The sequence below is a fragment of the Numida meleagris genome, chromosome 2 (genome assembly GCF_002078875.1).
Source record: "Numida meleagris isolate 19003 breed g44 Domestic line chromosome 2, NumMel1.0, whole genome shotgun sequence".
NCBI lineage: Eukaryota > Metazoa > Chordata > Aves > Galliformes > Numididae > Numida > Numida meleagris.
Window position 1 is genome coordinate 72,399,452 of NC_034410.1, and position 16,871 is coordinate 72,416,322.

At 36.9% G+C, this 16,871-nt stretch overlaps 1 protein-coding gene across 1 annotated transcript in view; it reads left to right on the forward strand.

The window, feature by feature from the left end:
* CDH18 (cadherin 18) overlaps nt 1-16,871 on the forward strand; it is a 537,316-nt gene that overhangs the window by 394,339 nt on the left and 126,106 nt on the right. The window contains exon 5 of the mRNA XM_021386987.1: nt 7,188-7,482. Coding sequence (XP_021242662.1) covers nt 7,188-7,482 — 295 coding nt within the window. The remainder of the gene's footprint in view (nt 1-7,187; nt 7,483-16,871) is intronic.

Here is a 16,871-nt window from a genome sequence, read left to right on the forward strand (position 1 = left end):
CCTCCATGGGTTCAGTTATTTGTAATCCACAGCCAAGCTGTGATAAGGCCCAGCTTTGTAACCTTGTACTGTTGAAGAAATCATCAAGTCATGAAGGATTATGAGGAAGACTGTAGAACCACACAAGTTAAAGAAGGTAGAACTGTAGCCGTAGGGTTATTGAGCTAGAGATTGCTAGTAGTTTAAAGACCCGAGAGGAAAAGTGTCATTTTGTAAAAAAACAAAAACAAAAACAAAACAAAACAAAAAAAAAACATGAGGGTGGGAAAACAAATGGGAGGTGTGATAAAGATTGTAACTCATCAAATATTCATTCCAGAGAGTAGACGAAGTTGATTCTTCTCCTTCTGAGTGATGTTTGATGCTTTGTGTGCTTTTTTGTGGCTGGAGTGTACCAATACCTAGCCTAGTAGTTTATTAAAACCTACATATCTTTTGGATGTTAGCCACTAAATAACTGCTTTACACTGTTAATTGTATGCGCTAACCTTGCAGAATCTCTTTCTACAGACAAAGGTAACCCAGAGTGGAAGGGTATACACTATTTGAACAAAAAAATGCAAAAATTAAAACTAGTTTATATAGGGGTAAAGGAAGCCAAGAACTAGATATGAAGTGATAGAAAAGCACTAGGAAGCATAACATTATAAATAATAATAAAATAGACAGTGAATGAGAGCATAGGAAGATTACAAATTGAGCAGAAATCCAGAACTGTGCAGGTGGAAAACTTAAAAACAGACTGTTAGAGTTTAAGTGAGGCTGGCAGAGGGACAGAGGCTGGATTACATGCAACATGAAGAGAGAGTCTGCTAGGTTTAGAAAGAGAATGTGCTTAGGTTAAGGAGGATTGGCTGGAAACTGAGCGAGGAAGACGAGACAGAGGAATCTGTAATCAATAGAGCATACTCTCGTCTGGAGCATAAAATTAAATTCAATGTTCCTAAGTTTCATCCTTGCCTTCCCCTCTGCAAAAGTCTGAATCTCTGGCAAAGTGAGTCAATGTCTTCTACTTAAAGCACCATGTAATCAGTCAGTGTCATTACCAGCACTCAAGTTTTGATTTTGGAATTATGTGCATATTATTCTTGTTGTTTATTATTTGTGAACAGTAAGTTTTAAGTTAATATATGCAGTCACTTCAAAATAATCTAAATTTATGCATGCATAGCTATTTCTGCCCTGTTTAAATCCATTAGATTAGTGCAACAGTTCTTGATTTTCAAATCAGCTTCAGATTTCAATTTAGCATGCTTTTGGGAATCTCTTCTTAATACTTCATTTTCAACTGAACAGCATGTATCTTATATCCAGATCCAAGATCTTATTGGTAGTCCAGTTAAAATATTGCAAAATTCGTTACTAGTCCACCTAAAATCCCACCCACATAACACACCAAGAATCCGAATTCTTCAATTAAAGCAAAAGGAGAGAAGCAGTCCTACAATTAAATCACTAATAAACAGACTCTCAGACAGATTTCTTCTTCATTCTTTTGGTCATGCCTGGTTTCTAATTGCCTCTTGTCTTCCTCATGCAAGCACAAGGGAGCATGATAATGAGTGGGAGTTGTTAGCATACCGCATCCCACCAGAAGAAGGATATCATTTTTCTACTCAGTTTTTGGATTGGTTTGGTGTTATTTTTATAGTACTCATCTGTGTGCTTCTTTCCCATTGGTTCCCACTTCTATACTGTCCACTAGTTTCTGCTTACGTGTAGTCATTAGACTTTTGACAAATACTTGAAGGCAATTTTTTTTTTAAGTATAGTGTCAGTAAGAATTAAATAAAGCGATTTAGTAAAAGATGTATGAAGATTAAGGGTGGTGAACAGCACCTCTAGTTAAGCAATAGGCACCTGAACATTTGTGTCTGCAGGTTAGCAATTAATTGCACTGGTAATATAGTATTAACAGGGCAATAAGCCTACAGTGGCTTCATTCATTTCAAAGCTGCCAAGATGCTAAGGTAGCAAATTACAGCTGTTTAAAGATTTGTAGTATTAAAGGTAATATAAAAATATAAAGAAAACTCATTAACTGAAAAGTTGGTTACATCTCTTCAAATGATGCCTTTAGAAAATGCTGTCTTTCTGCAATTTGTGAAGAAATATTAAAGTAATACAAAGTGTTCAATTGGACTTATGGAAGAGAAATGTTTAAGTCTTAAGAAAACAAGGACATCTTGCTTGCTGCTCTGCTAAATCAGTCACACACTGCTGATACAGGCTAGTTAAAGATTGAGGAACCGTCATAAATCATCCTGAAGCCAACTTGTTATTGAATATGTCAAGAAGTGGAGCTCACTGAGTTGATAAAGGTGACATTCCAGATATGCTCTTCAGCTAGTATTTTCAGTTTCTTCAATTCAGAGAAATAAAGATGGGAATAAGACCTTGCAGGGGATAAAAAATAAATACCTTCTGGCTTCTTCTGGTTGTAGGCAGATTCAGAATATTTAATGTATATATTCTCATTAGGAATATACCATAATAAGCAATGATAAGTATTGTTTCCAGAAGCTACTATGTTGCTTAAAATAGAAACTGCTTTTCACAAGAAATTCTGGACCCTGCACAGACTGAGTGTTGGTGGATTGGAGGTGGTGCTGTCAGAGCAGCAGGGTGAGGCAACACCTTGGGGCTAGAATGTGGGGTATCCCAGGTGGACCAGGGAGGCAGCGGGGAACTGGGACAACCCGAGCCCCAGGGGCCAAACACCTCCCTGGGGAGAGGGAGAGGCCAAGGCTGGGCTGTGGGCTTGCGAGTCAGCCTGGCTGGGTGGGGACCATGGACAGATAGGGCAGGGCTGTGGTGAGCTGGGGCCCAGGCCTACTGCAGCCTCGCTGTGGGCTGGCGTGTGGGCTTGGGCCTGGACAGGAACAGGCAGATCGGGTGGTTAGTCCAAGCTGTATTAGTCACTACTGGTTAACTGCTGGTTTGTAAGATCATTGTAGAACAGATCTAAGGTGAGAATGCTTTTGGAAGCGAGTTGAACCTACTTCAGAAGGGGGAAAAAAAGCTGTTTTCAGCAGCATTTTAAAACTTGAAATCGGAAGTCAGTAAATAATCATCACAGAACTATATTGTAATTGTTTGACATATCTCTCTTCTGTTTCTTTTCAATGATGTTCACTACTCCTCACAACATTATGAGTAAACATGTTTCAGTTTGAGATGTATTTGTATTTCTTCTTAGATTAAGAGACTCCTGTGATGTTCCAGCTTTCTGACTCTGACTGGGTGTAGCAGAAATGCCAAGTCAGGGCTTGAAACAGTCATTGTGCACCTGGTGGGAAGGCAGGGCCAACCCTGGGGAGCTCAGATGCATGCAGTGTGACTGAGTGACCAGAAGGGGTGGAGCCATGATCCACCCCTTCCCAGATGTCATTTAAGGGCTGGCAGTGGAGGCAAGAGTATCTTGCTGGTGATCTCTGTGTACCTGAGGCATTCCAAGGGTAAGAAGAGTCTTTCCTTTGTTTCTGTGCCCACAGCTACTGCGTTTGATCCTATCCTCACTTGCTGTGGCCTAGGACTTTGGTACTATACCATCATTGCTGTGCTTTCCATCATATTACAGCATTACACTGGCAAGTAGGGGAAAAACACCACTGCTGCTTCTGTTTATCTGAGCTATTTATTTGCATTACTGAAGTGTCTCATACTCTGGAGTGCATGTACTCCTGTGATAGCCATTGGCAGGTATAGTGGAATCTCACAGAAACAAAATGGCCACATGCTTTCTAGGGGTCTGGAGTAAGATGACTTCCCGGAGGTCACATGAGTAATGTCTGAACTGATGCTCAGAGCATGGTACACTGAGTCTCTGTTGCTTTGCGGTTTCCACCTGTCAAATTAGTTTGTCAGCAGTCCAAAATAAAAGGAGTCCACAGTCATCCAGCTGGGATTTTGCTCCCTTGCTGTCTTTTATAAATCAGGAAAGACATAGCTGTAGAAATGCAGCCTTTCAAATCATACGTTGCTCCAAAAGTTATGCATTTTCTTTATTTCCCTGGAAGCTTCAATAGATACAAAGAGCCCAATAACATCGAGCAAAATCTCAGCTACAAAAGACAATTTTTTTGCAATACAGACACTGTCATTAGCTAAGTATTTTTGCTGTCTACGAACAAGAGCCTGCATGCTGTGCTAGTCAGAAAATGCACCAGTGGAGGTGACCCACTGTCACTGTTGCCTGTGTGGAAACATACCACCCAGCACCTCGCTGTGCTCACATCCACTGCTTGGTCTCCGTCAGTGTTCAGCAAGTGTTGATGTTTGATGCAGTCAGTGGCTATAGTTTTTTTCCATGTGGAGGAATTCAGTGACACACCTTTGTTCCATATGCACTTCCATGTCAGATACTATTCTGTCAGATTGCCCCTCTGGTGCCATCTGTCACATGACAACAAAATGTAACAGAATATTGGTGGGAAGGTTCAACCTCTGCTGCCATACCACCAACATCCACCTTTGATATTGTGAGCCAACATAATAAAATAGGAGGCATTACTTTCAGGGCATCCCTTGTGTATTCTTGCCTGTATTCTTAAACTTCTTTTTGTTGGGTAACATGATATTTAGCAGGAGTAGGATGTAACGTTTTTAGACCAAACAATCATATGAGGATCTTCTGTGTTTCTTACCTTTGTTTAGACATAAAAGCTGTCACAGTTGAAATGTAACTGCATTTTCTTCACTGATTATGAGTTAAGTGTTTGTTTCTGCACAACAACAGATATCTGATGTTAATTTTTCAAATCTTCCATGCATTTTGTACCACTGCAGTGAATATCTGAATATGCATTTCTGCTATATGGTTTTTGAATGATTTATCTAAATTGATATTTTGGATTTTTGAAGAAAGCTTGTTCCTTAAATTCTGCAGCCATTCCTTATCTTGTCAGTTTCCTAGCTATTTATGTAACTGTTTTCTTAATTGATTCATAATTTCATAATTACAGTTATGAATGCATCAGTTTAGTTAGGGACTGCTACGTGGTACACCTGAATATGCTTTTTCATTGGACCAAGTTAGGAGGGAGGTTTTTCTGGTCTTTATGAGTTTGGAGTAGTTTTGAGTTCCCTTCTGCTTAATAACCTCAGAAAAATTGTCATTTTCTCTTTGTTTTTACGTAAATTAGGCAGCCTTTTTGAGGCAAATGTTAACTGTTTCTAATACGAACAATTAGAAATACTTTTATCAAGAAGGAGCCTGCTGCGGGGCGAAAAATATTCTGATTATCAGAAAAACTTGAATAACAGTGAACCAGAATGTGGATGGCAAAATACCTTCTATTCTTGGTTTTAATAAATCTCTTCATAGAACATCTTGGTTTACTATGAAGTTTGAATCCCTGGCATTTTGAGTACATTACTCAGTATACACAGAATGCAGTAGTACTCTGAAGTTAATAAGAGAAGTAAATGGAGTTTTGCCTATCACTGCTCAAAAGGAAAGGTGTAAGACTGTCTTGCTGTCCTTTAAATGCAAAGCTAAGCAAACAGACCCTTCCTCTGCTTCCTTCTTTTTCTTTCTTTTTTTTTTTTTTTTTTCTTTTCAGAAATAAAATAGGTCCACAGTAGTGGCACTGTTTTGTTTTGGTTATTCAGTTGGATCTGCTTGCGGCTCTGACAAAAATAGGTTAATTGACCGATGATTGGCTAAAGTTTATATCTGCTGATGTCCTTACTTTGCTAGATGTTTCCCTCAGCTCCACTCTGCTCAGCTTCTTAGAGGACAAGCTAAAAACTTTGTGTCACCCTAATTCTGTAGTTTTAATACAGACAAGATGGAAAATGTCATCAAGCCTCATATGCTTATCCCTATTACAAATAGCAAGTTCATTCATTTTAAATTCAAGACAAAGACCTGACAAAAAAGATACAAGAAAGGAGTGAGAAAACAGCAGCATCTATGTATTTTATGATTTGTTTGAACCTCCAGAAGTCTTACTTTTTCTCTATTCAGAGTTTATGAACTCATTATAGAAAGGAATCTGGAAATTTACACCTTGCGCAACGTTAATCGATAACAGTAATTGGCATTCTGTTTGTACTTGACTCAGATTGTACATAGAAAGTTAGTAATGCCACTTTGCAGATACTAGGAGACAGTAAGGATAATCGTATAAGATCAAGTACTCAAAATTAGAAAGTTCCCCTTCTGATTTAACAGCAGTGTATATCTGTACAATAGCTGAGACTGTTCATTTCAACATTGTTTTGTTCTCACTGTATATCTCAATGCGTTTTGTCCTCAAAGCAGTTTTGAATTAAAAAAAAACAAACAAACAAACAAACAAAAAAAACAACACAAAGACTCTTAGCCTAGCAAAAAAATCATCCTTCCCTCCTAGAGAATGCATTCATTTTACATCTAAATAGGCAAGTCATTAGAGTCAATTTAGAATCGCTGAGCTGGGTGGATGGCTGTTTATTATCTGTTAATGTACCAAGATCCTTAGTGATTTTTCAGTGAATTATAAGCCTTGTTGTACTCAGGGAGTGTTGTATTTTACTTTACAAATATTTTGTAGCACAGAGTATGCTCTAGGAACAATGTGAATGGCAGAATTATCAGTCAAAGTTCATTATTTCATTGTAAGTAGTTTAAATGCATGCGAATGAGACAGAAAGGAGAAGAAATGGCTACGTTTTGTGGAGGGGTAGAGAAATCTTGGGCAGGCACCTGTCTCTGACACGTGCCACAGAAGTAGTGGTGCTGTCCTTAGACCGTAGGATGTAGTATAAGTGATGGGACTGAGTTACAGTCATTCGAGCATACTTAATCCTTAGCATGACTCCTTCAGACTTAGTGCTCAAGGCTGTGTTTCTAGCAATGAGTGCTTTAAGATAGCTACTTAAAAGATTAAAACCAAACCAAAATAAAATAAAAAGCACCTCATTTACCAGGGTGTTACTGATTCAGGAAACTTTTCTAGAATGAACATAGAACCTCAGAAATCTCAAACAAAAAAATCAACTGTACTGAATTGGAATTGACACTGAGTAAAATGATTGTCTTGTCAGTAATAGTGCATGAGGAATTATAGCAACAGTTGAGAAGGTTAAAAACTAGGCAGAACAGTGTTAACAGTAATGTTATAATTTTTATCTTTGTACAATAACCTTTTGTGAAAATTAATAAGTCATTTTATGTGATTTTATGTGTATATATTCTACAGCTGCACTCCAATTCTGACAAAGGTGATGGATCAGTCAAATACATTCTTACTGGAGAAGGAGCGGGAACTATATTTATTATTGATGACACGACGGGAGACATCCATTCAACCAAAAGCCTAGATCGAGAACAGAAGACACATTATGTGCTTCATGCCCAAGCTATTGATAGAAGGACAAACAAGCCACTTGAGCCTGAATCTGAATTTATTATCAAAGTACAGGATATCAACGACAATGCACCAAAATTTACAGATGGACCATACATTGTTACTGTGCCAGAGATGTCTGAAATGGGTAAGGAAAACAAGTTATTCTATTCAGCAGTCTCTTAACAAAGAAACAAAAAAAAACGTATGGTGTCTGACAATGTTATGACACATTATTGTATCATTGGCTGTATGTGAAAAATATTACAGTTGAGAAGCGGTGTTAGGAAGACACCAAATGCAACCTTGTACATTACTAACAACTTCCATATTGAGAAAACAGTATACATACATGCTGACTGTAAAGAAGAGTCACCCTTATTCTTGAATGGTTTAAGAGACACTTTCTGTTGCACTCCTAGGCAAACTGTAATTTGTCTAGAAATGATATATTTGTATATCCTTATTCAGCTGCACTGTTTAGTTCATTCTTTTATGTTTATAAAAGTAGTATATGCAATCCACTGAATTAAACAAATACAAAGAAACAGTAGTTGTCTAGATTATTTTTGACCATACCTTCATATCTTTGTTTACCTTTTTAATTTCTATAAAGTGAACTGAAAAACACAATAAGTATTGATTGTTTTTTCATGTTAGAAATGTAGTTCAGATATTCTTATTCTTTGACACGCCTTATTATACAATCAATTCTCTTTATTGCTTCTCTGCTGTTGAAATTAATTTATAACTTCATGATCTCAATATCAAACATACATAATTAGTTTAGGATAGACATGCAAATACAGCTGTTGTGATAGATACTGTGAGAAACACTCACAAGCCAATAATTTAGGCCCAGGCAAGGATCTCAGTGAACAGTATTTTATTTTGCTATTGCAGTGGTGGATGTTCTGCAAGCAGAAGCACCTGCTGTAAGAAAAACAAGCTCTTATATCTCCTAGATTCCAGTGCTGAGTCCCTCCCCTGCTGTCAGGTTCGCATTCTTCATGCGCACATACTCTAGGTAGTTGGCAAAGTCCATCTCTCTTTGTGTCTCCAAGTGAAATCCACGAAATAGTTGCCAGGCCAGTGTCTTCTGCCATATGTCTTGCCAGATAAGTTTGTTTCTTCTTGCACAGTTCTGGGTGCAGATGTATGTCTTACAGTCCTTACTTTTGGTCACCCCCCAACTCCCCCGTGATCTCCTCAAGGGAGGAGAGTACATGGAATTAACACACCAGCCAGACTCTCCTTTTATCTCTCCAGAATGTGTGTACCGTATTCCTTAACCACAGACAGAAACTTGTCTTGTATCACGGGCTCTGATGTATGTCCCTTTGGTACAACATTCTATTACTTATGCAAAAACAATATCATCTCCCACAGTACTTTTAAAGAAAAGTTGAATGTCATGTCCAATCTTAGTTAAGTAAGTCTACTGTATTAATTAATGAACGGACAGTACAGATCATTATCTCATGAACACACACTTTACCCTGCTCACCAAAATACCTGTCTGACATCTAAGAAACTAGCTTAGATTCCAACATGTGTCAGATCTGTCTAACCTTCTCAACATTGTATATATATATATAAATGTGTATGTATATCTGTCTACACTTATATATGTATGCTCTTCTCTCCTTGCTGTTTGTCAAATAAGCAGATGATAGGCTTTACACTTCTGCAGAGTACAATTATAAAGTCAAAAGGGAAAAATACCCAAATACATGTAGTTGCTCAGCTCTTACAACAATATTCATCACTACATACAAACATGACTATTGTCACTGAGTCCTAATGCTTTGCAACCATTTGATCTCTTTGAATGGCAATGATGGTTCATAAGTGTAGCTCAGAAAATAACAGAAGTGGCTTGTTTCAGACTTGAAAGTCAGATGCTTTGTCAGCGTTATTTTGGATGGGAGAGTACCTTGTGCAACTTTCCACATGTACGTAAGTGAAAATAATTTTAAACTAGGAACCTGCATTTGATTCATATTCTCTGATACCACATGACATTATTATGCTGAGTTCAGATATATCTTATGTAATGAGGGAATGTAATGAGGGAAGTTTAATCTGTGTGTGTAAGGAGACCAATTTCATGGTATACAAAGAAATATATGGAGAGACTAAACGGCTCCAAATCACAAGCTACATTGCAGATATGTAAAGTAAAACTAGTGTATTCCACATCTACATTTCTTTTCTTGCACATACAAGTGGACTATGGCATTTGATTAATTTGAAAAAGTGTAGTAATCCAATCCTAGAAAGACCAAAATGTATTAAATATTTTTCCTGATCTGTGGAGTTCAGTTTTGTGACAGTTAAAAAAAACCCAGACTGATCAGTAGATTCTTTATTGACCTAAGTGACGTTAATTTTGGGTAGAGTGAAGTAGATAATAAATGTTATTTTCTGACTTTCATGCAAAATCAGACTATATTAAATGCACTTCAAAGCTCACCAAATATAATGCATCAAAAGTGTATAAATTTTTCCCCTCTCTCTTTCTTACTTTCATTGCTGCCTCTTTATTCTTTCTGTCACTTCTACTTCCCTGAAATGTGGGAATAATTCCTTGATTTTCTTCTTAAAATGTCCTCTGTATATGATGTTCTGAAAAATACATACCTCTCTGCATGATAATTGTCTTAATCTAACACTTCATTCTTCATAGCTTCTTGTAGCATTTTTATCCTTTTCCAGTCCTCTTCCCGAGTCCTCCCACACTGTGTGCTATTTCAGATGTCTCCTCTCAGCCATGTAATTCTGAGACTTTTCTTCCTGCAGTCCTCCTTACAACAAGAATGTGTGAAGGAGAAACAGCTTTCTTTGGTTTCCTTTTATTTCTTCCTCTCTTCTTCTTTCATTATTATTCCTATATTGGCTTTTAACTTCCCTTTTATGATTTTTTTTCTTTGAACAGCCAGTTTCCTATCTGTCTTCTCTTTTCTCAAGTTTCCTTTGTCTTTAAAGAAGACAATTTAAATAAATTGAATGATTTATTTCTTGTTTGTGGCAGACTTATTTACTGGGGGAGGAGGACAGAGGAGGAAGTAAGTCAATGTTATCCTCCAAGTCAAGAGCTGTCAATATAGTTATTTTCTATTTTCTCATTCTCTTTATAGTTACATTTTTTTTTTTGTCATCTCAAAATATATCATTCTTATATAGATGTTAGTCATAATTCTGTAGTCTTCTGAATCTAAGTATTACAGTACAACTTTTCTACAGAACTATTGTAATACTTAGTCGACGATGGCATTTTGGGTTATAAATCAGAGTAGATTATGATAAACTAAGGAAGTTTTAAAGATAAGATAGAGCATTAATGTTATGTTTTATAAATTAAGTACTTCACTGGTTGTATCTGAGGTCAACAACCTGTTCCACAAAGCTTCCCTATGGTGTGAATAAAGCAGAGTTTTCATATCCTACCATACAGGCAATCTGCTATAAGCATACATTATATTTTCTTAGCAAATTTTTTATCATTATTTTCAGTTTACTGAATTTTTGTGTTTATTCTATATTGTAAACAAGTTATTGCTTGCAGTCTTTGGAAGAATAATTCTATTAGGGCTTCCATAGGATATATTCTTTCTGTCAAATAATAGATGTTCATCCTTATGCCATTTTCATTTGGTGTATAATTAGCATGAGTTTTAACATTTAACTGTGAAGTCTATACACGACGTAACATCTTGTTATTTTATGAATTCCTAGGGAATCGTCACTACTTTAAAAAATCCTTCCATTTTTATTTACATGGACTTGTAAAGAGTTTTCAGTTTTACCATCTCTGTAACAATGTTCATGCAAAGTGATGGGTGACATTTTTGATCTCTGCTACGCTGCTTGGTTTCTGCAGCAGGTTCCTGTCTGTCCTCAAAAAGTCAGCTGATATTTTTCCCACAAGTTGTACCTTTCTCTTTTTCTTTCTTGATCTACTTTTAATAAGTGTAGAACCTTTAAGGCTTTTCATTTTTAAGTCACTGACAGGGGAGTACAGTGAAGTTTTGTTAAACTATTTGCCAGATATTAGATCACAGTATTCACAGTCGCACGGAATGAACATGTTATTTATGCTTTATCTCCTGTACTGAAAAAGCTGAAGGAAAAAAAAAAAAAAAACAACACACCTATTCCTTGCCTTCATTTAACCTCTTTTCTAAAAGTTGGCTGAAGAGCCAATGTTTCTATCTGAAATGATTTCTTCTACCATGAGAGCTACAACTGTGCTCTGTTTTGTGGTTTATCAAAGAATGTTGATTGTCAAAATGTAAAAGGAAATAGAATCATTTTCAGTCAGTAAAAGCCTTCTATATCTACTCATTTCTGTATAGCTTCAAAATGAATGAGATTTTGCATATTAACTTTTCTAGTGCTGAGTTCGTGAATAAGAAGAGTATTCCCAACACATCCTACTTAGGCAATTAATAGGCACATTGGGCATTTTTGAGCTTCTTCCCAGGGTATTGTTACATGAGAGAGTCATAATTTCAGATAATTTGGAAGATGTTGTTCATGGTGTTCGTAAATATGATTTGTATGAGAAATGCTTATTTATCTTTTTGTGGTTTTGGTTTTGGCCTTCTAGTAAAGATAGCTGATACTGAGTTTTTTACAGTGTGATCTTGGATCACTGGATTCCAAGTGTTCATTTTCTGGTGAAATGATTTTTTTCTAATGTAGAGTGCAACTAAAACATATTGTGTGGCTTGTTTCTGATTTAATACTAGCTTAGGAATTAGTTTAGTTAGGCAGGAAATCTCTGCATTCATCAGACTTCACCTTATTTTGACTTCTTTTGACTTTTTTTCAATATTGATCCATTTGAGTTTTTAGCAGCACAGCAAACTATGGGAAGTCATGCATACAGATTTGCATCCTCAACAGACATGCTTTATTGAACTACCTCATTAAACATTAAAAATTTGTCTTCAGAGAGACAGGTTGAAGTATTTCCCTTCAGCTTTTCCTTGATATTTAAACATTTTTATTGTAAAGATATTAACAAAAATAAAACCAAAAGAAGAGTTTTTGATATAAAACTGCAATTTGATTTCCCAAATGGAATGATTGTTATTTTTGATAACAGACAAAAGGCAAAGCTAACAGAGTCATGTTCAGGGCATGCAGACATATTTTACAGCATAAAACATTAGCTAAGAAAATGGAATTCCCAATATGTAATCTCTAAACTGTAGAGGGAAATCATGTGGAATGGTAGTTGTACTCTGAATAAGCAGAACTTCCACTTTAGGGAAAAGAAGTCTTTTTTATTGCCTAAGTGGAGTGTCAAAATGCTTTCGTAGCAGAATTTTTGAGTTTTCCTTGACAGGCACTTTCACAGTATATTAGTGAAGAAAGTATTGAAGGTATGCCTCTGGGTCCAATGTTCGTATCTATTCTGAAGTCTCCAGGGAAATTAGATGCTTATTTTTTGTGTTACATTATCTTCTTCAGAATGTTTAACATTAAAAATGGCATATCAGTTGTATTGTATTCTTTTCCATCTAAATTGTTCATTACATATAATTTCTACGTATAGCTCAGCAACAAAAACTGATGGTGTATCTGAATGGTGCAAATATATTTGAGATCATGATTTGTCATTTTGATTAGCTGAATGACGTTAACTTTGAAGGCGTAACTGAAAGGAAAAGATACACTTTTAACCTTTTTTCCTGCAAGGCATTCTAACCTACAGTTTTTCCAAACTGTTTCCTCTGAGCTCAACAAATCAAACAAGAGTTAAACAACAAGCCAGTATGTGTATATCCTGTAAGGTACTGAGCATACTTGCTTAATGCAGTGAAATGCTTGCATAGTACAGCAAAAAAGTCAGCACCTGATGGGCTACTGAATGAGTGCTTGAGAGTTGGGGTGGAGGCACTAAGTTAAAACCTGTGATACTAAGTGTTCTTTCAGATGTAAAGAGAGCACTTTCCCACTGTTCAGTACGAAGTAGCTATTATTTGGTGTTTGCTCGGAAAGAGATACATATGTATTAGAAAATCACTTAGCTGGATTTGAAGGCATAATAGCATTCCATTCGTGCTAAAATGACCTGCCAGCTGCTTATGTGAAATATCTCCTTTCTTTAGCCCTCTTTTTGTCCCACACCAATGAGCAACACAAGCACTCAGATTTGATCCCCTATCTTTTTAAAATAAGGAAAGAAGAGAAGAAAATACGTGAGGAATGATAGTACCATTAAATGTTACATCTATTTCATGTATTTTTATTCTCTGAAATAGCTAGGTTCATCCATTCCAAAGCCTACCTTGAATTTCAACAATTCTACCAATAAGAGCAAATGGGTAGACAACTTGTAGGAAGCCTAAGAAGCTCTAGAAACTGTTGTTTCTCAAAGCAGGAAAATCTCGATTTAAAAAGCACAGAAGTTGACCACCACTTTGGTAACAAAGCCTGGTAGTTGACTACCTACTGGATAGATATATTTTGTTGATTTTATTCTTTTTAATGGCATACAATGTGTATCAGTAACCTGATAATGTTTAAAAATTCTGCAGGTAAGATTCCAACATAAAGTGATAAAGCCATAAATAAGGCTATAAACAATAAATGAGTTATTAATTTATTAGTCTTCACAACTAAATAAAACAACTGAGCTACAGTAGTACATCCTCCTAGTATTTAGATAAGCTGTAGTAAAGGCTGTAAAACAGTCATTTTCTGTATTTCAGGTGACCTGTTTGCATGAATTCTTATGCTAAGATGAGATAACAAATAAATATGGCTGAATAGATTCCTAGAATATTCTAAGAAAATTACACAAACTTTACTTTGCATTTACTTTTCTCAGTGATTTAGTCAATTTTACCATTAACCCCTGAATAACTATAAATAGCCCACTAGCTTCAGCTTGATTTTATTATAATTTTCAAGTTTTCAAATTCATCAAGGTATCTTTATATCTACTGTATGAATGTATACAGCTGTGAGACTCTGCATTTGGGCTGTTTCAGAGACCACAAGGTAATGCATTTAAGTATGTAGGCATACTTGCTGTACCTTTTACTAAAGCTCCAGTAGAGATACAAAAAGAGTCTTTCTGTGTCCAAGTTAGTATTGCACAACTGAGGGAATACTTTCTGAAACAACGGTAAGTACATATCTGCAAGGATTTGAATGCTTGCTTTCCTGTACTCTAAGTGAGAACCAATGATTTTAAGTATTTCTGTTCCAAGTGTACACTGGGAAGTAACATAAAAATTATTTTACATTACATTAACAAATAGTTCTGTGCGTTGGAAACAGACCTATGAAGTTAAATAGTTGAAACTGTGTAACTTGGATCCCATGTCCCTACCGTACGTTCTGGGGAAACCTTTCAGATTGGCTCTGGTCTGGTTTCTGAGACCAAATGCCTCTTGGCAGTCAGAGTAAATCAGCTATGCTGCTAACTGCATGTCTTCTAGTTTAGTTTAATCAGAAGGAATCTAATTGGCATGCTCTGAAACTCTTCCATGAGGCAAATCAAAGTACAATGAAGGAGATCAAGGGATTCAAGTCAAAAGCATACTTCTCCTCAGAACTAAAGTGTGAAATTGAGCACCTCAAAGTGCAAGTGATGCCTCCATGGCTAATTTAGCTGGGAAGCCATTTTCAGAATTACCGGAAGCAACCTGTACTGTTATTACCTTTCCTCTGTTTTAATACTGAACCAAAAGAGTCTGTTGAAAGCTGTGTCTATAGAGGAATATGCATATGGGATGAAGACAGAAACTTGATTAATTTTAATTTACTGGTATCTTATATGAAGTGTTGGGCAAAGATAGAAGAAAAGATTCATCATTAAATGTCTTGAAAAATACAGTAAATTTAAAATCACTTATCTTCATTGTATCTATGCGAAACTTCTGCTTTTTATGTTCTAAAACATATGTTTGACATGTTATCCCATTTAATGATGTGCTAGAAATTGTGGTTATATTTTTTCTAGAAGTATCTGTTAGCTGCATACAAATGTTTGGTTTTTAAACTCCTTATCTAATTTTTTAAAAATATTTTATTCATTAATGGAATTACATCAACTCTTATGTAATTATTTGATTTACAGATCTTTGATCCCTTCTGATAGCTTGATTTTTTTTTATTCCTTTGGTATCTTTTATTGATTTGGAGCCATTTATGAATATTATTTTAAATATACACTTCAGCATTAATTTGTACAGGAAATGATGGTAATCCTGAAGCGAATACGTGAATATGAGTTGTTCAGAACTCTGAAGTAATATTAAGATTTAGGATCTGTATGTGTGAACAAGCACGAATACATCTACTGCAGAGTTATTTTGTATGTTTATATATATGGAATTGAGTTACTTTTATACAAATAGGGAGAATGATATTTTTTTTTCAAATGAGTATAAAATTATCATCATTATCATCAGAGAATGAATCACAGAATCATAGAATGGCTTGGGTTGGAAGGGACCTTAAAAAACATACACTTCCACTCCCTTGCCTTGCCTTGGCAGAGTTGCCAACTGCTAGATCAGGCACTAGGTCAACCCGATGTGGCCCAGGGCCGCATGCAACCTGGCTTTGAGCACCTCCAAGGATGAGGCATCCGCAGCACCTCTGGGCAACCTGTTCCAGAGCATCATCACCCTAAACACAGAGCCAGAGCTCAAGCCTCCATCCTTTGGTACATGAGACTGGCACTAGGTGAGCACTTGGGCCACTAGGCCAAACAAGCTCCCATTTACCAATACAAAAACTGAGGACTGCTCTAAAAGTAATGCTTCATATTTTAGATTTTCCTGACAAAATGGTGTCTGGCATGGATGTACATATAAAGCAAAGGTGTGGAATTGAATTCCTCCATGCAGAAAAAAAATTGCCTCTATTGACATTACTGGACCTGGTGCTCACCAACGTGGAGGAGAGCATTAGAGGGGTTAAGATTGGAGGCAGCCTGGGCTGTAGTGATCATGCCCTGGTGGAGTTTGTGATCTGGAGGAATGCAGGCCTGGCAAAGAGTAAAATCAGGACCCTGAACTTCAGGAGAGTGAACTTCCAGCTGCTCAAGGAACTGCTGGGTGGGATCCCCTGGGAAACTGTCCTTAAGGGCGTAGGAACAGAGCAGAGCTGGCAGCACTTTAAGGACACCCTCCTGAGAGCGCAAGAGCTCTCCATTCCCTAGCAAAAGAAATCGAGCAGAGGAGGCGGGCGACCGGCATGGCTGAGCAAGGACCTGCAGCTTAAACTGAGGGAAAAGAGAGAAATGTATGCAAAGTGGAAGCAGGGTTGTGTAGCCTGGGAGGAATATAGGGCTGTTGTCCGCATGTGTAGAGATAGGATCAGGAAAGCCAAGGCACAGGTAGAGCTAAACTTGGCTAGGGATGTGAAAAATAACAAGAAGGGGTTCTACAGGTACATAGGCAGGAGGAGATACGTCAAGGAGAGTGTTCCCCCTCTGATAAATGAGGATGGAGAAGTGGCTTCCTCAGACATGGAAAAAGCTGAGGTGCTCAATAAGTGCTTTGCCTC